General features: G+C 39.3%; 2 protein-coding genes across 3 annotated transcripts in view; one reads left to right on the forward strand and one right to left on the reverse strand.

Moving 5' to 3' along the window:
• Window positions 1–345, reverse strand: part of AP5M1 (adaptor related protein complex 5 subunit mu 1) — a 9,580-nt gene extending 9,235 nt beyond the window's left edge. For both annotated transcript variants that reach the window (XM_057373239.1, XM_057373240.1), the window contains exon 1: window positions 218–345. In XM_057373239.1, coding sequence (XP_057229222.1) covers window positions 218–285 — 68 coding nt within the window. In that variant the 5' untranslated portion in view covers window positions 286–345. The remainder of the gene's footprint in view (window positions 1–217) is intronic.
• Window positions 346–421: 76 nt separating this feature from the next.
• Window positions 422–26,654, forward strand: EXOC5 (exocyst complex component 5). Its single transcript, XM_057373219.1, has 18 exons — window positions 422–565; window positions 5,096–5,187; window positions 7,424–7,571; window positions 7,952–8,146; window positions 12,294–12,358; window positions 12,799–12,827; window positions 12,974–13,083; window positions 13,548–13,592; window positions 13,702–13,842; window positions 14,941–15,023; window positions 15,441–15,650; window positions 16,831–16,978; window positions 19,039–19,147; window positions 19,843–19,963; window positions 20,369–20,455; window positions 22,860–22,968; window positions 23,898–24,113; window positions 24,263–26,654. Exons 1-18 carry the CDS (start codon window positions 539–541, stop codon window positions 24,449–24,451), a joined length of 2,124 nt encoding a protein of 707 aa, XP_057229202.1. The 5' UTR covers window positions 422–538; the 3' UTR covers window positions 24,452–26,654.
• Window positions 26,655–27,348: the final 694 nt, after the last annotated feature.

Raw genomic sequence — 27,348 nt, forward strand, 5'->3', positions numbered from 1 at the left:
GCATCCGCTCTCCCCAAGGCACCCGRTTCCTTCCAGAGCACCCACACCCCCAAGAGAATCCGCTCTCCCCRATAACACCCGGTCCCCCCAGGGCAGCCGGATCCCTCAGAGCACCCGCATCCCTTCCAGATCACCCAGACCCCCCAAGGCACCCAGCCCGACCCTCAGACCTGCCCAGCCCGCCGTGCCCGCCTCCCCTTCCCGATGCCGCCGCTACCTGGAGAAGAGCACGGCGCCGCCGGCCGCGGGGTCGTGCCTGAGGAGCCACAGAGCCCGCAGGGCCATGCCGAAGCCGCCGATGGTGGCGGCGATGCCCTGGAGATGCCGGCGGTGCCGATGGCGGCCGGGGAGGAGCCGCCGCCCGCCGTGCCCGCCCGGCGCAGCCCCATTTCCGGCGGGCGGAGGCGGCGCCGCGGCCGCCGCTGCTGCTGCTGCTGCTGCTGCCGGGGCGGGGGACACAATGGGCGGCAGCGGCGGGGCGGCGGCGGCGAAGGGGCGCTGAGGGGCCGCCGCCCTCCTTCCCTCCCTCCCTGCGGCCATGGCCACCACGGCCGAGCTGTTCGAGGTGGGTGCGGGCCCGCAGCGCTGGGGGGCGGGCGGCGCTGGCCGGGCCGGCTCCTGAGGGGATGCGGCGGCCTCTCCCTGGGGATGTGTGGGGCTGGGGAAGCGGGGGAGCCCCGGTGCCKCCCCGGGGGTGCGGTGCCCACCTTGCCCCGCTGCAGGGCTTSTCTCCCGGCCGGCTCCGGGCTGCTGCTGGCGGCGGGCGGCTGACAGGCCATGCCAGGCCCGGCTGCCGAAGGCACCCCCTCGCCCGACCCTGGCGCTGCGGTGTCACTGGGGCTGGAAGGAAACCAGGAAATGACTTTGCCCTGCCTTTACCCGCGGTGGAGGCGAGGCACGGCAGGGGAATAGCTTGGCCTTGGCCAAGGCCAAGGCAGGGCAGGAATAGCAGGAGTCTGTCAAATTCTTCCCGTGGGATCACAGAATGCCCTGAGTTGGAAGAGACGCACAAGGATCATCTCCCTCCTGAAGGGAGTCTGCGACATGGATGGATGGGGGACTTTTTACAGGGGTGTAATGACAGGACAAGGGGGTATGGCTTCAAATTGAAGGAGAGTAGGTTTAGGTTGGATATTAGRAACAAATTYTTGGCTGTGAGGATGGTGAGATCCYGKCRCAGGTTGCCTACAGRAGCTGTGGCTGCTCCATCCCTGGAAGTGTCCAAGGCTAGGTTGGACTGGCCTTGGAGCAACCTGGGATAGTGGAAGGTGTCCCTGACCATGGCAGGARGAGGAAKGAGATAATCCTTAATGTCCTTTCCAACCCAGACCCTTGTGTGATTCTGTGGCTCCAGCTTCTGGTGTGGACCATGACCTCTCATGATGTGACCTGTGATAAACAAAAAATGTGTCCTTACTTCCTTTTCACAGGGACATAGTGTCATCACCAGGTGACCTGTATTTGCTCTCCAGGAGCTGGTCATCTGGTGGGTTATCACTGGAACTTGCTTTGCCCAGCCTTCAGGAAAGGGTCTTCCTGTTCCTCTGGAAGATCTTATATCTGGGATTTACGTAAATGCATTGTGTGCACTTGGATTTATGAATCACTCTGATGGCACACAAGTGTTATGACTCACATCTTTTGGTTTGTGGAGCTTTAAAAAATAGCAGGACTAAAATATGTGTTCCTGTAGCTGGAAGCTAGCTTTTGTACCCTCCCTACACCASTCTAGGAGCCCCTTGATTTCTCAACCCGATGACAATGCAGTTCTGTTCTTTGTGGGATGTTGAATGTGAGGTAACTTGAACATGGAAAGAAAACTGTGTGTTTTGGCTGCTTTGGGTTATGCAGAAACTTTTTCCATTTTGCAACAGCAATGAAGATGAAATTGGAAATTATGTGAGACTTTTGMCTGAAGACTGGGGCTAGAAATTATGTTTTCCAGTATGGAATCCACTATTTCTATCTGTCCTGCTTTCACTTCTCTTTCACTCTGAATGGAAAAGAGTTTTGTTGATGTCCACTAATGTTGCCTACTTTGTTAGTTTTGAAATTGCTGCCTTATATAAGAAAATAAAGATGTTCCTGTTATGGGAGTAACCTTGATTACCTTGTGTACTGAGGGTGGAATTTGATTACCATATTTTCATGAGTGTCGTTCTAAATTAACTTTCAATATAGTTATGTGAAGTTGTACAGGAGGATCTGTAGTGGAAAGGGACACAACATGGACTCAATTCTCCCTCTCATAACTTAACAATGTGGCATAATTTAACARTGGATACTTCTAAACTGGTTTTTAATTTGTCTGGGTCCAGTGTAGTTTCATTTGTAAACACCAGATCAAACCAGGTTATCATCCACTTCAGGCRTATCTCTTATTAAATCAGGAGTATTGGCTGAATGGATTGGATCACGTTAATTCATCTGGAGCCAGAGGGAAGTTCAAAGCTGAAGAAATTGACTGTTGGGGCTCATCTGATAACAGGCAAAGGACTTGCAAATGACATTTGTAATAGCTGATTTTCAGCAATTTCTGCAGAACAGGATAGGAGACTTAAAATAGGAATTAGGCTGTCAGCTATGGGTAACCCTRTTATCAAGATAGCATTTTAAAAAGCAAATGTGTGTGGAAGACACAAACTGAAGTAAAAACTTTTGGATCTGCAGTGGAACCTGGGAAATCATGGCTCAGAAAGACACTGTTGAACTTTTATTCCTTATAAATGAACTAGATTATTTTTTGCACACCTTCTGTGGAAATTTGGAAGAAAAAGCTCATTTTGTTTCTCTGTTGATCATTATCCTGCACATAATATCCACTGCAGCTAATATTTTTTAAATAATACAGAACGAGATTTATGCAGTTAATAAATGGAAGGACAAATCTTCTGTGTGTCCCTGGAAAAACAGGTATTTTCCAGGAAAAGGAGCTGCAGGTGGTCTGTGTACACATGCATTCCAGGAGTATCCAGAGCTGTGTAGAGCATGATGGATGGACAAAGATGAGCTTTGTAATATTTTTTGAGGGTCTGGGGCATGTACCTCAGATTTTCTTAGGAGAGGAGGCTTGCAGAAAAACTCTGTAAGTGTTGTTTTACAAGAAGGCAACAAATATTTAAAGTCATTATGTATGTGTAGGTGAATTATCTTTTTGTGTGAACATCTGGGGAAKGGAGAAATGTAGAAAATACAATATACACAGAGTATCAGTAAACTGTTTTCCAYACTTGGCATTGGTATCCTTGTAACCAGAGTGGTGCTCCAGGTGAATTACAGGATCTTCTAGAGGAAAGGTTGTGGATTTTCCTATAAAGGAGGAGTCCTACAAAGAGCCCTAAGATAATTAGGAAGCTGGAGGCCTCCCCTGAAGAGAAGGTTGCTGCATTGAATGAATCATTTCACCTGTAATTAAATTGCAAAAGTGTTCCCAAACTTTTAGATATCAAGATGACCTAAGGAGAGAATTTACGTTTGGTAAGAGCACATGGCACTGTGACTTTTGATGAAAAGGATTCATGTAGAGGAAACTTTATGTTGTGTATCAGGAAGGACTTGGGTAAAGAGATGAATGACTTGTGGGGAAATTGTTTTTATGTGGTATCAACCAGTTATTTTTGAAGTTTAGCCAAGGAGGCTGAGCACAGCACAGTTCCTTGAGTCAGTCTGTGGATGAGGAGTTCCTGAGTGATCTGTTGAAAGGGTAAAATTTCTGCCCTGTCTAGCAGGATTCGGCATGTAACAAAGTATATTTAAAAACCTTTTGTCTTCCTGTTTAGTGGCTGGGCCTGACTGGATAGGGCATAATTTGTTTCTGAGGAAACAGACCTTGAACAGGCAATATTTACTTTTCAACCCTTGCTTTKAGTTAAGAAACTGACTGTATAATGCTGTTTTTCACCTTATTACTTTTGACAAAGTTTCAGATATATTGATCCAATAACCAATGCAATACCTGTAGAGGTCTGTTTATTTTTTTTTTTAGTATTGTCTTTTTTTTTTTCCACCGACTTTTAGCAAAAGCAGTGGTGATATGTTCAGTTGTTTCATCAAATACCCGTTAGCCAGAGCCACTCCCCACTCTGTTTTGGGCTGTTTCACACTTTTAGCGCTGTTCCTACTTGTAATTTAAAAGCTTTCTATAAAATCCTGATGGTTCTGAGAATATTTTTCTTACTGGTCTTAGAAGTGCTGGTGTTGGCACCTAGTCATTGCTGCTGAAGTGATTAATACTATTTGTTTTAATGATGGAAGTTGGGACTCTGTTTTGGGTAATTTAGTGTTAACTACATGATGAAGTGTTTGAGCTGGTGTAAGTATTAGGCCAGCTAAAATAGTCTTGGGTTTATAARTGAGATCTCAGCCTTCAGAAAACATTGTCAGGTGGAGAAATAATCTTAACTCTTTAACCTTGAGYRGTGTTTTTAYGGAAGAAACAGCAAATATTGTGGAAGAAACTTGTGTGACCTTGAGTTTTAGTATCACTCATGCCATGTTTTTTCTGCTTGTGGAGATCAAATTCATCCTCTGTTTTTATGCATTTTTCCCCRTTTTATCTGCTCTGTTTCTGCAGCTGCAGTTTGATGTTGGGTSGTGTCCAGTGACATCTCATCCTGGTGTTTTTGGGCAGTGCCTTGGTCAGTTCTGTGTGTGATGCCATGGTGTGACAGAGAGTTGAACTATAAAAAAACCCTTATTTTGCCACCTATTTTTTTTAGACAGATGAATTCTCTGATGTGTTTTGCTGTGCAGCTGATGGCTGGTTCTGGTGATGTAACCTCTCAAATCAGCTGCAGGGTTCAGGCACTCCATAATGACAAGCCACAAGCTCAGCTGCAAATAAGGTCATTTAGAGCCAGCTCTTCACAGACCTACAACAAATTCATTGCAATAGTCTGATATTATCTAGATTTGATACTCAAACACACCAAATTAGGACCAATGTTCTCAGCAATAAATATGTAAACTCAAGAGGTGATGGAATAATTGTCAATGCTGTACTTTTGGCTGTAATAAAATTTCTAGACACTTTCAAAATGATGTGTGAGCACCTGCTGAAGGAACACATTGTAAGGAGTTTTTCTTCTGTGGACAGGAGCCTTTTGTGGCAGATGAATACATTGAACGCCTGGCATGGAGAACACCYGGAGGAGGTTCCAGAGGTGGAGAAGCTTTCGATCCAAAAAGGTAAAAATGAAATTGCACAATGGCCAAAGTGAATGGATCTCTAATTGTACTGTTCTATTCCACATATAACAACAAGCCTCTGTGTACTGTGGCTGTGTGTCCAGAWGGGTTTTCATTTGGGAGAATTGCTAAAATTTGTGACCATGAGCCAATTATGCAAAACTAATTATTCAGTAACAAGAGCAGGGAAAGTCACTTTCTTATTGAGACCTTTTGAATAAAGGAGAATTGATGTTGTTTGTGCTTGTTAGACATGAATGTTTCAAAATATTGAGTTGCTGGATTAAAGCATCATGTGAGGCTACCCTGCTATGATAGTTAAGCCAATTTGAYGAGTTTCTTACTTTAGTTTCCTGAGCCTGCTTTTTTTAAGATGCAGTAGTTTGCAAATAAAAAACATGAACAGGTAGAATGGGAAGAGAGGTAGCTCTGGGGATGAGATTTCTTGATAAGCTAATCTGACTTACTAAAATGTCAGAAAATTAACCTGACACAGTCAAAGGACATTTCTTCTGGAACAGTCTGGCTCTTTGGAGGCGTGAGAGAAGAGAAAGGATATTGTTGGAWTTCTAGCAAGATGTTGAACCCCTTGACATTGAGTCTGGGGCCTGTGTCCTATGCAGAGCTTTGTGTGTGACTTAAACAGGAAGAAGCTTGGAAATACACAGCATTATTCCCTGGAGCTCTTTCTTCATGCTTGTGCCCAGTGTATACTTCAGTGTAGTTCACTTTGCACCAATATCTACTCAGTTTGACAGATCTTCTGCCTTTCTTCTGGTTTGCTTGTGTTAATTTCTGTRAGGCACTTGGATATTTTTCCAGACAAGTGGGAGAAACCTGCAACAGTAAATATTTTTCTTGTGGCATCTTCTAGTATTGGACCGGGAGCCAAAATTAGTATTAAAAAAGACCTTTTGATGTATGTATTTTTCTTTTCTATTTTTAGAAGATACTGCTTTTTTTTTTTTTTGTGCTGGAAAGAGTACTGGAGACTTTATTCTGAAAACTTGACCAGCAGCCACCTCTTCTGCTTGAGCAATCTTTCCTCTCTCACTAAATTGAACATTGTTGCTGAATAAATGTTGAGTTTACACAAAACCCATTTAAAAAACAAATCCCAGCCTGAATCAGTTTGTTAAAATTAATAGAAACTGCTTGCAATCTCTAGGCTTTTGTTTGAAAGAATGCCTTGTGGCACTGTTGTTCAAATTTTATTTTCAATATACTTCTGWTGTGTTCCWTGTGGTTTTCTGTGGAAWCTAATGCAATGTGCTTGCTCTTGGRCTTCTGACAAGCAGGGAGGGATGGAGAGGAGTCACCAACATCTGCCTYAATCCAGTTTTCTTTAAGAAGGTGTGCCTTTAAGAAACTGACTGGGCTAAAAGCCTTTTCTGGATTTAAACCTGTGCAGCAGAGTTCTCAAATTTTTCAKATGTTTTCAGCTGTTAGCATGAGTTTTATGGCTRTGGAGGATCTGAGAATAATCCATTCCTTGACCAATGACTGGGTTGTTTAGATAARTAGGAGCTGAAAAGATGACTGGACTGGGACAGAATGGAGAAAAACAGATAAAGAGAGAGATGCTGAGCATAGAATGAAAAGAGCAGAGGAAATTTAAGAATCCATACAGATATATTGTGACTGGGAGGAGTAAAATGTGATTGAAAGAAAAATCAATGATGGGAAGAGGCAAGAAAAAGCCCTTAAAATGGGAATAGGTAGAAGTGAAGTCAGTCAAAATAGCATTATGAAATTATGACTGTATTAGCTGCTTGCTAATAATTACTTACTGTAATGCTGATTTCCAACTGTACAATAACATGTACAATAGAAACTGAAGGGAATCAGTGGTCTAAGCTTCTGTGTTTCCATATCAGCCTTAGGGAAGATGGGGATATAGGGATTTTTGTGTCCATGGCAGAGCCGTGTTCTTGAGTGGTATTTTGGTATTCCCGTTTCCTTTGGCCCACCATACACAGAGTTTTTATGTTGGCATGGAGAGCTACACAAACAGGGAGATGTAATTTAAAACAAAATTTTAGAAACTGAATTTTTCTAAAATATTCAAATTTAAAATTTAAAATTATTTACTTAAATTTATGATTTAGAAACATTTCTAAGTTAGACATGGTTATCTCAGCCTTGATAAGTTCTTTTCTTTGAGGTGTTTTAGACTCTGCAGAAGACAGCATCTTTTAAACTAAAGTCTGTTTTCCTGTATTTTATTCTAAATCAGATTATTGGAAGAATTTGTAAATCATATCCAAGAATTACAGGTAATGGATGAAAGGATTCAGAGGAAGGTGGAGAAACTAGAACAGCAGTGCCAGAAGGAAGCAAAAGAATTTGCCAAGAAAGTACAGGAGCTGCAGAAAAGCAACCAGGTAAATCCAAAGGGTAGAATCAGTGGGAAGCTGTGCGAGTTTTAAAAGCATCCTGTGGTCCTTTAACATTTCTTGGTACAGGGTGTTGCTGTTTGAGATAAGAATAAAGAGGGTTTGATGACAAWTTCCCCTGTCAAAGGGCGCTTAACTGCATGTTCTGTTAATGAGCGTTAGCAATGCTGGAAGTGGGGAGTCTTCACAATAATTTAAAATTAGACACTAAACTTTAATGGGTTGTGTGTAATAATTAGTGTTTTTGAGTAGCAGTGTGGTTCTGAGATGCAGCACCTGCATTCACCATGCTTCTTCCCRTAGGAAATCTTGTCTTTCCTGAAGTACATGAAATGGAAATCATGATTTTAGTGTCTGTGTTCTCCCAGGTTGCCTTCCAACATTTCCAAGAACTAGATGAGCACATCAGCTATGTAGCAACCAAGGTCTGTCACCTTGGCGACCAGCTGGAGGGGGTAAACACGCCACGGCAACGGGCTGTGGAGGCTCAGAAGCTGATGAAATACTTTAATGAGTTTCTGGATGGAGAGCTGAAGTCTGATGTTTTTACAAACTCTGAAAAGGTAAGAGCTGTCAGCGGGATGAAAGCGGTTCAAAGCAATAAGCGGGACTGCCCTAATTACAAGCTGCTACCATGACTTACCATGGTCAGACTTCAAACCACTGAGTGACTGACTTGTTAAAGTGTCATTGTTCTGAAATGTAAATTAACAACACTGGGCTGCAGATTGCTGATAAAGCATTTGTATTCAGTGATGCTTAATGTGGCAATGTTGGCATTTTTCATTTTATGAAATTATCGGAGATTTGGGAAACGCTGGGAGGGCAACTTTGGAGTGCAATACAATATCTGCCTCTTTCCTTTGAACCCCTTGCCTCAGATCCATCCTGTAAAGCAGAACGTTTCTGAATGCAGCTTCTTTGTGAAACTTTGCTCTATTGGGTCAGTCCACTGGCCTCGGATACCTTTTTGTCACAGCATGCCTTTGGGCTTTGTATAGTCCTGTGGTTATGTCTCCACCCTTGGAATTTAGAGGAACCAGGCAGGAAAACTTCAAAGAAATGTTAAAGCATTTTGTTTTTCTTGTGCTTCAAGAGTAYGTTCATGAAGAAAATACAGTCTGAGTGGTGTGGCAAATAAAATGAACTGAAGGAAAAGAGTCCAGTAAAAGGAYACATACTGGATTTCCCAATGCAGTTTATTATTGGTTTAGGTTTGTTGGGGGTTTTTTGTGTGGTGTATCCTGAAGAATCTTCCCTCTCTCCTTGAATTCTGTGCAGTGGTGTGATTGTAGTAAGGAAAAAAACTGTGGAAACAGCAAAAACTTGATWTGCCCATTCAGCAAAAAAATATGTGCTTGAAATGCAGCTTAGAGAAGACCTGAGAACAGGTTAATAGTCACCCCCTCCCCACTGAGCCAGAGGTATCTCTCAGGGAAATGAAAAGCTAATCATTTTATATATTTGTATTCCTAAGAAGTCAGTTGCACAGTGACTTTTGATTCATGGTCTGTGGATATATGGTAATTACCAGTTGATGGTTTGCCCTAATTCAAGAGGGAGCAGAGAAAAACTTCCCCGACTTCCCAGGGAAACAGAAAGGTTTCAGCAAACTGAAAGCTCTTCTGTGGACAGCCTTTTCCAGATTTGCCTAAAGTTTTTCTTTCCTTATTTCCTAAGTAGTAATAAAACATGCATTTTATAAATATTTACTGGCAGCATGGTAAATAAGTAAACATAAATTAGAGAATTATGGATTGTCTGCTCAAGAGGCTCATAGAATTCAACTTTCACTTTATTTGTGAATTAAAGTTGCATGATACATCCTGTTGGAGTACCAGAAAAATCTGGTAGATCAGTTGGATAAACCTGGAAATTTATAAACAAATGAATCTCTGTACACCCTGAAGAATAAGAAGGCACTCAGCAAATCTGGAGGAAGACAAATGTAAAGRCCCTGAGTCTTGTSCCAGTCTGCWGGGGAAGGGTGTGGGAACACAAACYAGAATTTCTGGATRCAAGTTATCTTACTGAGCCTAATTTCAGCCAGGTGAATTCTTTAACTTTTTGCCTCCTAGTTTGAAMAATAACTTGAAGAAGTGTTTGTAAAAGAGCCTGCTGAGACAGGAGCTCTTGCATCTTAATGCATCTTTGAACTAAAAATACTTCTGAAGTTTGAGATGGTAACAAATATTCTTAAATGTGAAATCTTAGTGCTTTGTCAGTGTCTTCTGATCTTCAAACTGATGGGGGTTTTAGATAATATTATGGAGGATGTTGTGATTTCTTTTTGTGCTRTGCCAGCCCTCACAAATGTGGACTTTTCTGTGAGATATCGAGGGGATGCTGTGAAAGGAGAGGCACAAAAAAGAATATAATAGTTATTTCCTAATTGATACTTTTCTCAGTAGTGCCTGTTCTTAAAATCTGTTGGATTCCTTTTTTTCCCCTACACTTCATTTGTTGCTYCCCACTTCCTCCCAGCCATACTGAGCAGTTTCTGACTTATCTCTGTGAAGCTTTTCCTTGCTGTCTTGTCCCATTCTGTGTATTGTRTCTCCATCCTCTGAATCCTTACAATTTCCCTTGTGCTGCCTGCTAACCAGTGTTTTTCCTGTACTCAAGATCCTTGAAGGGAACAAATCACCCCGGTTAACACAGTTAAACTATCAAAATGGTCAGCAGCTCACTTATTTATCATGCAATAACATTKCCATGCTTAATATGTTTATGATTATTCTTATATCCATTTCTCTGTTTATGTTCTGTACTTAATATTATTTCATTRTCCCTTTTAACTTGTGCATGTTTTGTGTTAAAATTCTCTCTTGCCATTATTTTTCAGTTGGCTTTTTTTTTCCCAGATACGTTATAGCCTTTTAGTTGTATTTTGTGAAATTGATGTTTATTTTATTTTAGTTGTTTACCAAAGCTTGATTCAATTAAAAATTAAATATGTCTGGGTTTAAGTAGAAACTGTGGAGAATTGATTTGTCATGGCTTCTCTTGTGCATAAGAAAAGGTCCTGAATTCAATAAAATCTAAGTTAGTTAACAGCTATTGTGTGAAGAGCACACAAAGAAAATGTTTATTTGTGGGATTTCTGGGTGTTTTTTTTTTTGTTGTTGTTGTTTGTTTTGATTTTTGTAGCATTGGTGAATAACTGCTAATAGACAGACAATTCTCCTGCCATCAGTATTGATCACAGCTGTTAGGTATTAAGGTTGCTGCRAGCTCATAGAAATAACTGCTCTTTCATTGGATTTATTTGAGGAGTGTAGCAGCTTCTGCCTTAAGAGGCTATTGTAAGCTGACAGTTCAAAACATAAGCTGCTCTTAATAGTCAGAATGGATACACTTTGAGTGCCCCTATTTTTGCTGAACAACCAACCTAGTGTGATGCCTGTGCTCTCTATTCTTACSTGTGTGTCTGCTTCTATTCTTGAAAAGTTTTAATCCAGCCTGCTCTAAGTGGTGGCAGAATAGGATTTCATTGCTTCCTTCCCTCTCCCTTCAGTTCCCTGGATCATCACWATCAGGAAGAACAAGATAAACTTCATATTCTCCATGTTCTCCATTGTGTCAGATTATAAAGGTTTTAGTCATAAAATAATTCAGGTTGCAAGAGATCTCTAGGATCATCACGTCCAGCCATTAAACCRGCACTGCAAAGACTACCACTAAACCATGTCCCCAGGTGCCACATGGCTTTTAAATSCCTCCAGGGATGGGGACTGCACCRCTGCTCTGGGCAGCCTGTGCCTGTGSCAASCCTTTCCATGAAGAATTTTTTCCTAACATTGAATCTAAACYTTCCATGGGAGAGCTTGTGGCTGTTTCCCCTTGTCCTGTCCCCTGGGAGCAGAGCCCGACCCTCGCCCCTGGCTGCCCCCTCCTGTCAGGGAGTTGTRCAGAGCCAGMATGTCCCCCTGAGCCTCCTTTTCTCCAGGCTGAGCCCCTTTCCCTCAGCTGCTCCTCATCAGATGTGTGCTCCAGTTGTGTCTGGTTTGGCCCAGTCAGTGCTGCTTAAATCCATTGAAGTTTAGTTGCAACCAGCTGCCTTCCTCACACTTTGAAATGTGTGGTTTCCATCATTTTATTCAGCCTAGCGAAGTAGTCACTAAGCACTACTTAGATGCATTTCCTGTGCTGATGGGTTTTGCTGCCCAGGAGAGATCACAAATTTGCACAATGTGTTATCTTTATTTATCAGCTTTTGTATTTATATAGCTATTCTTATTTTGTAGCTATGTAATTAACTGACTATTATCTTGATTTTTGCTTTGGACCTCAGAGTTTATAATWTCTAATGGAGCTTCCATTCCTCCTTCCTTGGGAGAATGCTCTGCTTTGATTCCCCCTTTTGCTCTTTCTCCTCTCTCCTTGTCAAGCATGGCCATGGGTTTTATTGGTATGAAGTGTTTGTCCAGACAGCTCACACACCTCCCCAGACAGCCCCAATGGGAACATATRACAAGACTTTTCATCATGTTTTGACCTATATAACTTTATGTTAGAGAAAAATASCTTAAGCATCTTAAAAGTACATATGGGAACTTGAAGGGCTTGATCTCTTCCACGGGTATGTCAACTCAWCCAGCTTTAGAAATAGGAACTTCATCTATGAAAATTGGACAGTGCAGGGGGAGGAAAGGAATACCCCAAAATCAGGCCTTCTTTAATAATTCTGTCATGTTTTCCTCTCAACAGATTAAAGAGGCAGCTGATATTATTCAGAAACTGCATTTGATTGCACAGGAACTGCCTTTTGACAGGTAAAAATCTATCTGAACATCTTTTTAAGAAAATAAATCTTGGCATAGCTGTGATTTTCTGATGCTTCCCTTGTCTCCCTTTTGCTGCAATGCTTAGTGCTTCATGAAGCTTTTGAGCTGGATTGTGTGCTTATTTCTCTCTCTTCTATTCTCAAATTTGTGTTCACGCGCTCATGTTGTAGGATCATCTTTACATACACATCCTAAACTGCTTAACAGACTTTTAATGGGATAATTTTGCTTTGCTGACTTAATGCTAGATTTGAATTAGATGCTTGTAGGTTTTTAGGGATATAAAGCGGGTAACTTTTCTGTCGTCTTTGTGCTACATGTTTTCATTTCTAAGCAGAGTGCCTGCTATTCATGATCCRGGATGCCTGTGATATCTCATGTGGTGTGGATTTGAATTTAATCATGCTATTTTTTTTTGTTGTTAACAGGTTTTCTGAAGTAAAATCAAAGATAGCAAGTAAGTTATCTATCCAGTTCAATCCATATTCCTGTATTTGAATTGTTAAAGATGATTAAATAAATAAGCAATACTGTCAGTATTAGAGTTTTTGCCTGTATTAYGTAGCCTGATGGGTTTTTGTTGTTATCCCCTTTCCTCTCCAGGTAAGTACCAYGATTTAGAGTGCCAGTTAATTCAAGAGTTTACCAGTGCTCAGCGGAGAGGAGAAATCTCCAGAATGAGAGAAGTAGCAGCAGTTTTGCTTCACTTTAAGGTAAAAACGGAGGGGTTTAATTTAAATACATGATTAAAACCGACCCACGGTACAATAAATTCCTGTTTTGAGTGAATGTGTTTGCATGGGCACAGGCCCCATGTCAGATAACATAAGTAACCTTAGAAATTCTGAGGGGTTCAATCTGAAATCAAATGCAGGGGAATAAAGGAGGCAGATGAGGGGGATTKGGGGCAGCATCAGAACTTTCTAAAATAATCTCTTCTTGCATGGGTGTGAACTGACTTGTATGCTTGAGAAACAATGTTGGAACTTGAGGTGTAGATCCACTTAGAGTGGTGGGAGATCTGTAACAAAAGTGAGTTGGAAAAAGTCTACATGTTGAATGAATTTGTGGTTTTTTGCATTAACTTTTTCACAAGTATTATATTTCCTAAATTTCATTTTCTAGTGAAGGCATGAGCAACCTGCTCTAACACTGAGTTGTTTTGCTCCTTCCACAGGGCTACTCCCACTGTGTTGATGTGTACATAAAACAGTGTCAAGAGGTAATGCAGTTTGTTTTACATTATTTCTTTATTTACATTACTTTATTCATTCTTTTAGTTATATAGGTTGTTGTTCAATATATTCTGAAATGTGCTTCTCAATCCCTAGGGAGCATTCCTGAGGAATGATGTCTTTGAAGATGCAGCCATTCTGTGCCAGAGAGTGAATAAGCAAGTTGGAGAAATCTTTAGCAATCCAGARACTGTGCTAGCCAAACTCATTCAAAATATCTTTGAAGTTAAACTTCAGGTATTTCGAATTTTAATGTGTTCAAGTTCATTGAGGAACCTCTTAATAAAAAAAGGTTTTATGTAATAATAACAATTAATGAGAATTTACAATATTTGTAATCTTTGTATAAGGGTATAGAATCATAACTCCTTGCTCTGTAACAATTCAGACAGATAATCAAGTCTATATCAAGTAAATCTGCTTGTGCTCTGAATACAGAGTGAGTGAAAATAGTCAAATTCAGTATGTAAAATTATTAGGGAATCACAGTGTTCATTGGATAATTCATGAGATGTCATACAYGAGTTTGATTTCTTCTCTGTGCCCCCTACCAAGAATATGTCAGGAAAAGAACTTCCACATTTCATATCTTTACTTTGCTCATTCTTGGATTTGGGTGTCGTGCATGAGGTTAGCASTGAATGAGTGAAAATAATTTATGTTGTGATTACTCTCTTGCAGCTAATGCAGTATTTATATGAAAATCTAGAATAATTGCAGATACTAAGTTTTTCATCCTGCARATACACTCACTTAAGTGCTTAAAGTCAACAGCATGACTTTCCTTGCAAAAAGCAATTTCCCCGTAGATGTTGTTCTTATAGTATAGAGATTGAGCTTGTGTTTCAGCCCCAATTTTGTGTGTCAGTTTTGAATTASTATTTTATGGTAAATAATATTTTTGTCCAAATATTCAATGATATGAAAGCCCTAAGCTTGTATCTGCACCGTGGATGTATTATGATAAGCAAATATGTAACCATCTTCATTGCCTGCTCTCAGCTGCAGAAATGCCCTGAGGCCTCTGGAGCTTTTGATTCTTAAAATGAGGGGATTTTGTGTTAGTTGGTCAAACATATTTTCAAAGCCATCTATCTTTTGTCTTTGCTTCACACATTACTGTTTTGTATTATTAAATAATTTTATTCTGCAAGTGCATTTAACTCTGTCTGTGGATAATGCAGGAAGTATAAATTAGAGATTTAAAAACAAAGGATAGATGAATTACCTTGGGTAAGATCTACACTTTGCAGGAAATTCCATATAATCCATGAAGTACTGAGCATGACCTGTGGTTTTCAGTTGATCTTCTAACAGATGTACCAAATTTTACAGAGTTATGTGAAGGACCAGCTGGAAGAACACAGGAAATCAGATGCAGAGCAGTATCTTAAGAATCTYTATGATCTATATACAAGGTATTTATATATCAATGATGAAATTACTGATCAAAGTTATTGGAAGATAAATGGATTTATTATCAAGAAAAACTGAAAAAAAAACCCCCTTATGGCCATTAATTTTTACAGTGATGGGTTTTTAAGAAAATCTAAAATGGCCATTATTTTCAATGGGCATTATTGTGATCTTCAAGAGTAATTTTAAAACTGTGCAAAACCCAGTCCTCCCCATCTCACTGGTAACTTGATTGCAGTGGTGCTGTGTGTAATTAAACATGAATTACATGAAATTCTTTACTTAAATATAAAACTGCTCCAAGTCTTAATCACCATTAAGGTTCTGTTGTGCTGTGTACTTTGCAAATGTGTAATGCTGTAATTCATCCACATTCAACCTTTTCCTCCCCTTCCCTTCTTTGTTTCTTTTGCATAAAGAACTACTAATCTGTCAAGCAAATTGATGGAATTTAACTTGGGTACTGATAAGCAGACTTTCTTGTCTAAGCTTATCAAGGCCATTTTCATTTCCTACCTGGAGAATTACATTGAGGTGGAAATTGGCTATTTGAAAAGTAGGAGTGCTATGATTCTGCAGCGCTATTATGATTCCAAAAACCACCAGAAGAGGTCCATTGGCACTGGAGGGTAAGTTCCTTCTGGGAAGTTTCATAATTTTAAAGTGGAAGGGAGGTGGTGAGGGGAGAAATGTTTTATTTGCCGTGTCAGATGTACCGTGATGAACTGCCAAAGACCTACAGCTTTTTATAATTTGCTTTCACTTTGTGTTCTGCTCAAAAGTGTGTTGCTCTCAGTACATGTGAAATGTACTCAGTGCATGGTATTTGTAYATACTGGAAATGAAAAATACCAGTTAAACCTATGTTTCAACTTAGGATCCAGATCCACAAAAGGACTGAAGCAAAACTAAGGTACCTAAAGCATGTATATGTGTGTATCTAAAAGCATACATTTTTTTTCACCTGCCCAGGTCTTGTGGTCCCCTCCCAAGACCTAGGAAGGGGAAAAGACCATAGCAATGTCAGTGAGAAAGCTCTTAGTGAGCCCAGAAGATGCAATGGACTTAGAGAAAGGTAAAACAAGACTTCATTATCCTCAGGGTAGAAAAACTGATGAAGGAGTAGTGAGAATTGGGATAGGAAGCATTAAAACTTGAGTGAAGCAGAGGTGCTAAGACTTCTGCACCTTTGAAAGAGCTCCTGAGTTCAGTGTGTCAGGAATGAGGAATGATATGGAAAAAGCAGCAGTGAAGTGTTTAAAAAAAAAAAAAAAAGCAAAGATGAAAATTTAATTTTCTTGGGGAAAATTAAATTTATTGTAGTGTGTAACTGTATGGGTTGTTTTATGCATGGAAATGTGTCGGAGCATGCTTGACTWAATAAAGGACTGCTGAGATAATGGATGAGGATGAGAGGATTTGTGGGTGTGGATGAGATAGGAAGCTCTCATTAGTGTTTGGAAAGTGCAGTGTAACAGAGTGTGTAGAGGCTAAATTTGTCCACAGAGCATAAGTGCTGTAGGATTCCARTGAAATGACTCTTATCCCACAAAGGGGAGTAGCTGCTCCCACATGTGAATGGGCCACACTAGAATGCAGTTGAYCATGGAATCAGAGGTGGTAGTTTTGCATTTACTGGCAATTTTTGCTTTTAAAGCTTGCAAGACTTGTCTTAATGCTTGCACATCCTAAACTGTGTCTTGGGTCCTGTTTTTTAAGTTAACAACTAAAAGATCCTAAGTTGTTGTTGAGTTTGAGTACCGAAATTTCCACCCAGTGAAATCTTCTTGGGATCTATTTTTGTTCCAGTATTCAAGACCTCAAAGAGAGACTAAGGCAACGAACAAAYTTACCCCTGGGGCCAAGCATTGACACACATGGGGAAACTTTCCTGTCACAAGAAGTGGTGGTTAACCTTTTGCAAGAAACCAAACAAGCTTTTGAAAGATGTCACAGGGTAAGTTTGCTTCCTGTGATCTCCCTTAGTGGTATAATTTTGTGTGTGAGGTTTAGTCTTGAGCTTAAGTTTTTGGTTGAGGTGTGATAGGATGAAGAAGAGACATTGTTAAATTCTCTGTTGTGTGTTTTCATGGAGCCATGGTGGAGGCTGAGGGTTTGCTTTTACATGTGGATCTAGTTGTATTTTGTGGGTATTAATGCTATTTTTGGAAAAAGTGGGGATGGTTAAACCTACTGGCTACATTGCATTTCTTACTAAATTGTACACAAGACCTGAGAAACCTTTAGTGTGGTTTTCTTTTCTTTAAAAATACCCTGAATAGTTCAACAATTGTTCTCCTGCCTCAAGTATAGTTTCTTCTTGCATTTGTGAATGATCACCAATAAAATGCTGAGGGGGAATAGYCTTAAACATTGTTTACCTTRGTAACCCTCTGCAGTTCTTTAAATGCTTTAGACTAACATGAAAAAGGTATTTTACTTCTGATTAAATTGCTAGTTTTGCTGCCTGTCAATCATATTTGCCTGGTACTTGGTGTAAATGAAAACYCTTAAATGTGCAATTAAATTTCAAATGTTAGTGATTTTTTTATTAGCTAAACACTTTGATTTCTAGGAAATTTTAATTCTTTTACCATTCTAAGTGAGCTTAGGGCAGAAAAACTTCACATCAGACATTTAGATGTTTTAATGTTTTATAAACTTAATGGGGCCAAAGATAGAACTGACACAGGACTGTTACCTGCACACATTGGGATCATTACCTTCCTCAGGGTTAGAATTAGTGACTCTAAGACAAGTAGGTAGATCATTATTTTTCTCAATGTTATAGTTGCTAGAAGCAATTGTTAAATTCATTATATAAACTAACTTTTTCCAAATGTGCATAACCCTTTCTTTTTTTCCTGCCTCCCTGTTGTGGTCAGATTTAATAGATATTATTTTAAAATAATTATATTTGGGTGGAAACTCCAATGGATCTTGGAATGCAATTTCTAGAATTAGGGTTTTAGAATTTAGGAGCTTCTGGTCAAGGCAATTCACTGTACAAGAGATGATAAGTTAGGCCCTGGCTAACTAATTGTGGTATTTATGTCACATTGCAGATGTGTGCAGATACACTGCCTCTGCCAGTTGGGACTGCTTTAGGAAAAATAAATTGGTAATTTTGATGTAGCCATATATTRAAACATTTCAGTGCTTGGGAGTGAGTTTCTGTTGGGTTTTTTTTTTAGCTTTTTGGGGTGAAATACAGCAGAAATATTTGTGAGTGTTGTGTAAATTACCTCGAATGGCAATAGTAATCATTCTTACTCATAAAAGTCTTCACCTAATTCCTTAAGAACCAAAACTGTGTTTCCTAGGTACAAAAGCCCTGTCACGTTTTTCTTTAGAGAAGGGATTTACTGACAGGTTGCTGTCCAAAATCCCATGTTGCTTACAGCTCACAAAGTCCAGATGCCGAGTGTAAATGTGGGCATTGCTGCACTTAATAAAAGTCTTCATGCTCCATTGACTCCAGCTGAACTGTGCTAAACGTGTCTGAGGTTCAGCTGCATTATTTTTGCTCCAGTGATAAAAGAACACAAACTGGAGCCCCAGCTAACCCAGTGTCCTGCTTCTCACTGTGGCCAGTGCCAGAAGAGTATTAAAAGAACAAAAATACAGGTTATGGCTGGAGTAATCTCTCTGTATGTATTTTCCCAGCATTCAGTTGCATGAAGGTTAGGTAATTCCTGAGATTGCATGTGGGAAACTGTTGTAAAGACTGTTATTAATTAATATCTTTTATTATTACTATTAGTAGAAATTGTTTATGCTTTTCCTTGTTGTAGCATCCTGTGGCAGCTTCAGTTTACTTGTAAATGCTGAGGGGCTTTTTGATACTATAGGCTGTTCCTGAATAATTCTCTGTATGGATTCTTTTCATTTAGAATAAAATTCCAATTATTCTGGAATACTTGTTACATTTTAAGMTTATCCTCTGTGCAATATCCAATAAACTTTCAAATCTATGTAGAACTGACCTTTAGGATGTTTTTTTCTTTTTCTTTAAAGCTCTCTGATCCCTCTGACTTACCCAAGAATGCTTTCAGAATTTTTTCTATGCTTGTAGAGTTCTTATGTACTGAACACATCGATTATGCATTAGAAACAGGCCTTGCTGGTGAGTACAATATTTCCTGAGCATTTCATCTCCTTGGCCTTTCTGTGCAGATGATCTTTGCTGTGCCTTATTGATTGGCCTTGTTCAGGATGTGTTGGTTAAATTAAATTTGTGTTGTGTGTTTGGGGCTCGACATTTACTGATTCTAAAGTGTAACTTTCATTTGGGGAATTGATGCACAGAGAGAAATGTGCTTCTGTCTTCAAAAATATTTTAATCACAGAAATTGGGACATCAGCACTCTCTACTTCTAATTGTTCTCTGTGTCACGAGAAAATATTTTTGTATTAAGGCTTAGTGTCTTAATTTTTATAGGAATTCCGTGGTTGCGTTTGTATATTTATGCATTTTAGAGTGGCAGTAAATAAGAAAACTGCTTGTTTAAAGAAGTGAAAATCTTGACAGTGAGAATCTGTCTTTTTTTATAAGACAGCATCAGTCTCACATTCTGAAGGAGTTTTTAAATTGACTGTTCTGTTTTGCTTTCAGAAATTTTACCAGTAAAGTATTTCTGTGCTTATGCTTGTTACCAATATAGCTACAAGAATTCTATATATGGCACCGTGGTAAATTTTTGAAACTCTAAGCCTGTGATTTAAGCATTCATGGAAAAATTCTGCATATTTAAAAAGTCATCATGCTAATTATAAGAACTGCGTATCGTTACAATTCTAATGAAACCGTCTTTGCTTTAGGCATTCCCTCTTCTGATTCAAAGAATGCAAATCTTTATTTCTTGGATGTTGTCCACCAGGCCAATACTATTTTCCATTTATTTGACAAGCAGTTCAATGATCATCTGATGCCATTGATCAGGTACCTTTGTTTTGATTTGCATTTTCTCTGTAAATGGTCCTTTTTTTGGGTGAAGAAAGCAATTTTTTTCATTTCTCACCTCTGTTAAGAGGAGTTTCTGCTTGAAGTAGTTCAACTTGATATTGTGGAAGATAAAATACTATTGTGGGAGGGGTTGRAAGGGAAGTTTGAACAAATTAGTTCCTTTGGAGACAAATGGGAAAAGGTGAGCTCCAGGAGTGTTGATAAGAAGGAGAGATGTTGCTCCTTGGAGACTTTGCTGGGTATTCCAGGTGGGRCTGAAGGGGGTTTGTACCCTTTTCCTGATGGGGTGGGAAATCTTCACTGGATCCTGTTGGAAGCAGCAAACACAGCAGACAAATTTGTTTCAATATTTTAACATTTCACGCATCTGTACTGTTGCAGTTCTTCTCCTAAATTATCTGAATGCCTTCAGAAGAAAAAGGATATCATAGAACAAATGGAAGTGAAGCTGGATATGGGCATTGATAGGCAAGTAGAGATTTAAACTTTCTCCTAATCTTATGAATTACACCTTTGTGATATATGTTAACTGTCATTTTAAGCAGGAATTATTAAATAATTAATGAATTATTCCTGGACATTAAATTGCTGCTTTTATTTTCTTTAAATAGAGAAACATGCATTATTGTGCATAGGAAATTTAGATTTTGTGTGAGCAGAGGGTCATGTTTTCACTGGCAGATTTCTGACCCGTGAATGCTTCTGGAAGGATGTTAAAGGATTTTGGTTATGTCGAAAGAGTGCAGTAATTCACTGTTATCTTATTGTCTCAAACTGGTTTTTTTCTACTTTGAAAGAGGGAGAAATGATGATTGAAATAGGTTAAACACTTGCAAGATTTCCATTAGGAGCAAGCTTTGACAAAAATAGGTTAAATGATTTRCTGGGATCTGTGCAGTGCTATGGATTAGACCGAGTTGTGGAAGTCTGAAGACCTGGAATAATTTTTATTCTGACATTGACTTGCTTTGAGGTTGTGACTCATTTAATCTTTTTTCTATTTCTCAGAATAAAAATGAGGGGATAGCTATAAAAATTGCAACTTAAAATCACAGCTGTTTTGCAGCAGATGAAAATAATAAACTAACAAGCTTAATATTAGGAAATGGAGCTGTTGTGTGATGCCCTACTTTTGATTTGGTGTATTATTTTCTCTAAGTGCAAAGAGAAAGGTGGAAATAGGGTTTGTAAGTGGCAATTGAGATTTTAGCTGCTCCTGCTGCAAGTGACCTTAGAGGTTTAAACACAAAGTTGGAAATACTTGAAGCACTGAGGCACTGAAGCTTAGATCTAGACAGATACAGGTCAGTCATCASTATTACAATGGTTTGGATCTGTTTGTGTTAAATAATTAATCTTTTAAAAGTATTAGAGAGACTTAGGAGAACAAGTCCTTGTCAGAAGACAGTAYAATCAAAGGTTTGTGGATGGAGAATTCAAAAAAATTTGTGTTTTGGCACATAAAAGAGAGAGATTAGTTTTGAGATGAACATTACATGTAAAATGTGTTTGTGGGGCTGTTTCATGCTGCTTTGTGGTGCCACTGATGCTGTTGAGAATTGATTGTCTTGCTTAAAGGAATGAGTTTAAAAAATAAAGCAAATTTTCAAAACGTTGATGGTTTCAGCTTTATCCAATCTGGAAAAGTCTAAGTACAGCTTCTTGAAAACCATTCACAGCAATTATCTACCTCAGTAAAAGTGATTTATTAGCCAAACAGAATTAGTTCAACTGTTTTCTCTCAGTATGTATTTTGTGTAAACAGCCTTCTGGGAGTATTTATTTCAAAGGAAAATTGAGCAGAATGCAAGATATAATTTCTTTAACTTTCAATTGGTATGAGGATTGTGAAATGAAGTGTATAGGAAATGCAAGCCTGAGCTCTGTGCATAGAAAAAAAAAAGGATTTTTTTTCTCTCTTTGGGTGCATGTATTCTTCTCCACCTCAYGCCAGCTTGAATCCTTCAAGGCCTGTAATGTCCTGGACAGATTTCTTTGGGAAAAATGGAGGGGTAGGGGAAGTTGAAGGGAAGGGGGAAGGGGAAAAAAGAGACCCAGGGGGATGTTCCTGACCAAGGTGGGTACTGGGAGGGGTTTGCAGCCTCTGTTGCCTGCTTTGCTGTTTGACCTTTGCTTTGCACTWGAAGGAAAGCAGGGCCTTGACCTTAGATAATGTTCTGAACAGATAAATCCTATAAAGGAAAGATAATTGATGCTGTAAAACTCCATTAGATTTCTGGGAACAAGAGAAATACCAAGCTCTGCCAAAGGAAGAGGTTTTTTTCTTCCCCCTCACCCCTCCTTCATTTTCAAGTGTTTTCTGATGCTTGCTTCTCACTAATATGCAATGTGATCTAATTCTGCTTAACTGCTTGGAATGCTTCCTTTGGATTCTCTGCATTGAAGGATGCTATCCAATTTCTCTGAAGAGCTGCATTTGAATGGATTACCTCACCATTAATGTGTCCCCTTTAAAAGCAGCTGGCCAGTGGGCCGTGTGCTGTGCTCTAAGACACTGAACTTGGAGGAGAGAGGTTTTAGGGKTTTTTTTTGGCTGATGATCCTTTTTGCAACAACTTACATAAAAATCAAGGGTATCTTCTCTATAGAAATACATTGCAATTGCAGAAGAGAGTGAGTGGGAATGTCTGTTAAATGTTTCCTTTGACATGTCCTAACACTGCTTGGTTCTTACAATAAGTGTTTTCAGTGTATCTTCTGTAGATTACTCAAATGTTAGGTGCTGGGGTTTTTCCCTCATTGTTTTATGCTACCTACTTTTGTCCAGAATYGTGTCAGTATATGCAAATATAAAAATCAAGGAAATGAAAATGTTCCCTTCCAAACCCAATCTGTATTTGTAACTTTAAAGGACACTGAATTGTATGATTGGACAGATGAAGCACATCTTGGCTGCAGAGCAAAAGAAGACAGATTTTAAACCAGAAGATGAAAACAATGTTTTGATTCAATATACAAATGTAAGTAACCAAAGTCTCAGCTCATGAGTGGTATTGAGTACAAGATGTTCCTCACCAAACTCCCATTGGACAACATGTGCATTTGCTTAAWTTTCTTCCATTTTGCACCAAGCATCTCCAGACTCTGTTGTGGACTATTTTCTCAAGCTGAAAAGGAACATGAGTAGTTTTTATCTRGTGTCAGACACAAATCAGTAGGTGCTGGAGGAACTGGCACATTCTTTCYCCTCCCAAGAGGCTCAGATTTGGAACAAGGCTTTTAGTTGATAATTAGCTTTGAGCTATCAGTTTCAGAAAATCAATTATCAGGTACTCCCTAGTTGCTGGGTGCTTTTTCCTCTCAGAATGGCAAGAACATGGCAGAGCATCACAGGTACAGCATGAACATTCTTTGCTGCACAGCATTGTCTTTTCCACTGAGAGTGTCTGAATCCCAGCCTTGGGCATGCTGGAGTGGCTCACATGAGGCTCTTCTTGGGAACAAGGCAGGAAGGAGYAGGGAACAAACTCAATGGGAAGAAGTGAGAGCATTCTCTGGAATGCCTGCAGCCAGGTGGGAATGGGAGAAGTGCAGCAGTAGAATGTAGAGTCTGGTGCTCTGTGGGAAGGRGGAAGATCCCTGTATGGCTGTTAATTTGGATTTATAATTATGATCACATTCGTCCTTGTGTGGATCATTGAATTAAAAGTCCAGACTAAACTGTTCTATACTGAAATGATATGAACTATAACTTAATTCAATATTGTCTTGCATCCATCTTTCTGCATACTTTGTGGCAAATAAAAGAAAATTGGAAAATTACTAATTGGAGAATAAACTTTCATAATGCATCATTGAAATTATTCAAAGTCAATGACTGATAATGAGCTAATGCTGTGGAAGAAAGATTACCTAATTCTTATTTACTTCTTTTTGGTTTTKAATTTAGGCTTGTGTTAAAGTCTGTGGCTATGTTAGAAAACAGGTGGAAAAGATCAGGAATTCCATGGATGGTAAGAACGTGGACACTGTTTTGATGGAGCTTGGGGTTCGTTTCCATCGCCTCATCTATGAACACCTRCAGCAATATTCCTACAGCTGCATGGGAGGAATGCTGGCCATTTGTGATGTGGCTGAGTACAGGAAGTGTGCCAAAGACTTCAAGGTGAGCATGTCCATGGGGAGACAATGGTGGTTGTAAATCCTTCCTCAGGAGGAAGTGTTTTGAAGGTATAGATGGATATTCTGTTATAAGACTTCAAGCAACTTTAATGATTTTTATCTGTTTTTTTCCTTGTTTTCCCTTGCTCACAGATTGCGCTGGTGTTACAGCTCTTTGATACCCTGCATGCACTTTGCAACCTTCTGGTTGTAGCCCCAGATAATTTGAAGCAGGTTTGCTCAGGAGAACAACTTGCTAACCTGGACAAGAACATCCTTCACTCCTTTGTTCAGCTACGTGTCGACTACAGGTCTGCTCGTCTGGCTCGTCACTTCAGCTGAGAGYATGGCAGGACACCTTGCACCTTTGGGCAGCCTCAGTTGTTAGAAAGCACAGGGAATTATTTCTTACCAACCATGGGTGTAACTTCTGTGGGACAATGACTGTTCAGAAAAAAGCAGCAGCCATATTTAAACCTGACCATAGAAGGCGAGCAGGTAAAGATCTGGATGATGTTTCATGTTAGCTCAAGTTCTCYCAGTGAAGAATTTCACAAATCTACTTGCTACTGATATTTTTTTTTTCTTAAATTGGAAACATGTCAGTGTAGGAGAGCAAATGGTGCATTGAAAGTATTTTAGTCTTCAATACTGAACTATCAGATAYCATTTGTTAGACTTGAACTACAGAGCATAGCGTAGGTAATGGATTACATAGAATAGACCAGTGTAAAAACATTCTTCATCAATTTTAATGACTTAGACTTCAGCACAGCTAATCATAATCAAATTATCTTTGATTGGTGTTTCTAAGTCATTTCTTTCATTTAAAACGTTATCCTGCTCAATGTAATTTCTTGCTCTAATTAATTAGCTTGGAATTTCTTTGAGATGTAGGAGTAAAACACTATCCCAGAMAGACATAATTTATTCATTGTGTAGCATTCTAAACAGAACTAAAGTGGTGAAAAGTTTTGGAATTTTTTTTTTATTAATTTTGGTTCTTTGGCTTTGTTTTTGTTTTTTTACCTGAATGTACTGGCATTGTATGATCTGATATTTTTGTTTCTGTTTCATACCAGCACACTGAATTTTATATATGCTCCTGAAGTAAATGCAGCTGCCTTGCCTAAGGCATCCTTATTACAAGTGAAGGTGCCCATTGTTGGGTTACTGAAACAGAACTTTTTCTCCTGTCTTATTTTGTATGTAAATAAATTCAAATTCTAATGAAGTGAAAGGATAAAATGTAGCCCAGTTTTTCCTATGTGACAGGAATGGCTCCAGCAAAAACTAGAGTGGAAAATTCTCTTGCTGAAGAGAGYTGATCCTCAGTGCCTGAGCAATATAAAATGTTGAAGTGTGTGAGAGCTGCTCTTCCACTGATCATAACTTYAATATTGGACAGAGGCTACTCTGTGTGTGTTGTGTTCCAGTGTTTATTCAGGTGTTTCTGACATGGGCCCGTGGTGTGCATACAGTGAACTGAAGCAAAAGCGATGTTTGACACATCTGGGGTGGCTTTTCCACAAGCAGCTTGAAATTGTTGTAAATAGATCTTTTTTTTCAGTGTGGGCTCTTGTGGAAACCAGGTTGGAACTGCAGTGGAACAAATCTTTTCTAACACCTTCCTTCTACTGTGAGCTCAGCACGTTATGGAAACTTCTTTGTTTCCATCTCCAGAGCAGCATTTCTATCAATTCACTTTATGGGTTGGTCAGTTTTTTTTTTCCCTCTTCTGTTAATGAATTCCAAGGTGTAGTCAATATTCACAAGACTTTTTGGAAGTTCTCTTGCTTAGTTGGGGTTCTCCTGCTTCATTTTGGATTTAGRGGGGCATTCTGTCAGCAAACAGGGGAATGGATGCCAGCCTGGCTCACAGCACCCGGGGAGTCTGGCTGCTCTGCTGGGCTGCTCTGCTCTGTTTCTTGGCCATGGCAAAGCCACAAAGGGGTTTGGACACTGGAGGAGGCACCTGCTTGTGCTGCTGCCATTTTTGTTTCAAAAGCTCTGATGTGAATTCAGATGATACCTCTCTGTTACCTCTGTAACTGAAAGCCAACAATTTTAAGGCTGTGGTTTCATGAACCAATACAAAACCTTTCTACAAAAAAAAAAGTGTCAATTTGCTAACACATCAGAACAGTGAACATCATCTTGAGATTGCAGATCACAGAAGTGCTTCGGAATTTGTTGTATGACTGTTTGAATTTTTTTAAGGTTGTATGAAATGTATTTACCATATTCCTTGCTTTATTAGCTGTGTTTTCCATGCATATGCTCAGTGCAATATTTCCATTATGCCTGTTCACAGGAGGCAGCAAAAAGTAGGTGAATACTTAAACTTAGATATGTAAACTCTTCCTCAATAAAAAGAATTCCTTCCAGATACTTTTTTTCATTTCATTTCCACGTTTCTGAAAGATATTTATACTCAATTGTATAAGGCCTTCTATTTAAAAAAAATAAAAGAATAAAAGTAATTTTACTGACCAAATTTATCACTGGTGTGAGCTTTCCCCTTCCTTTAAAAAACCTCCCATGCAGACACTGAAATTTCTATTTCTAGAGAAGRCTGCATTGTCAGTAAGTTTATTTTATAATACAAGTTGGATTGGGATGGGGTGGGGGAACTATAATTTTCACACATTTTTTAAGTTCAGAGCTCTTATAGCATGTAATTTAGAAAAATATTTCCAGTGGCTTCTGAATGCAATAAAATAGTATCTAAAATACAAATATGCCTTTTAATGTTCATATAATGAGTTAAAGTATTGCCTGTCTAATGTTCCCTCCTACAACATAGGCATTTATTTATCAGGCTGGCAGCCAAACCTGGGAGGGAGAGTGTGTGTGTGTAATTATGTTGTCTACAATTGGTGAAAATGGCTTTGCAGTAAAATGTTGTAGGTGGAAAATAAGCTGAGTTTTTTCCAGGTCCTCTAATTTATTAAGGTCATTCGGTATTTTGTTCCTTTTGCGAATGCACAGAGGGCAGGAAGGAGTTCTGTAAGAATACCTCAGGTAATGCAAAAAATTGGGAAACAAGTGCTTGGAAATAAATAGAAATAGAGARTAAAAAGTGAAGAAGGCATGAACTAAAAGGATATGGAGAAGGAGCAGTWTGAAATGAAGAGGCACATGAAGGAGGAGGTTAAAAYTGGAATGATGGAAACCTGACACACRCATCAATCTGGGAGAATAAGCAGGATTGGCATTAAATCTCCACAGCTACATCC

This window comes from Malurus melanocephalus, unplaced genomic scaffold, assembly GCF_030028575.1.
Source record: "Malurus melanocephalus ecotype Western Australia unplaced genomic scaffold, MMel_1.1 scaffold_190, whole genome shotgun sequence".
Classification (NCBI taxonomy): domain Eukaryota; kingdom Metazoa; phylum Chordata; class Aves; order Passeriformes; family Maluridae; genus Malurus; species Malurus melanocephalus.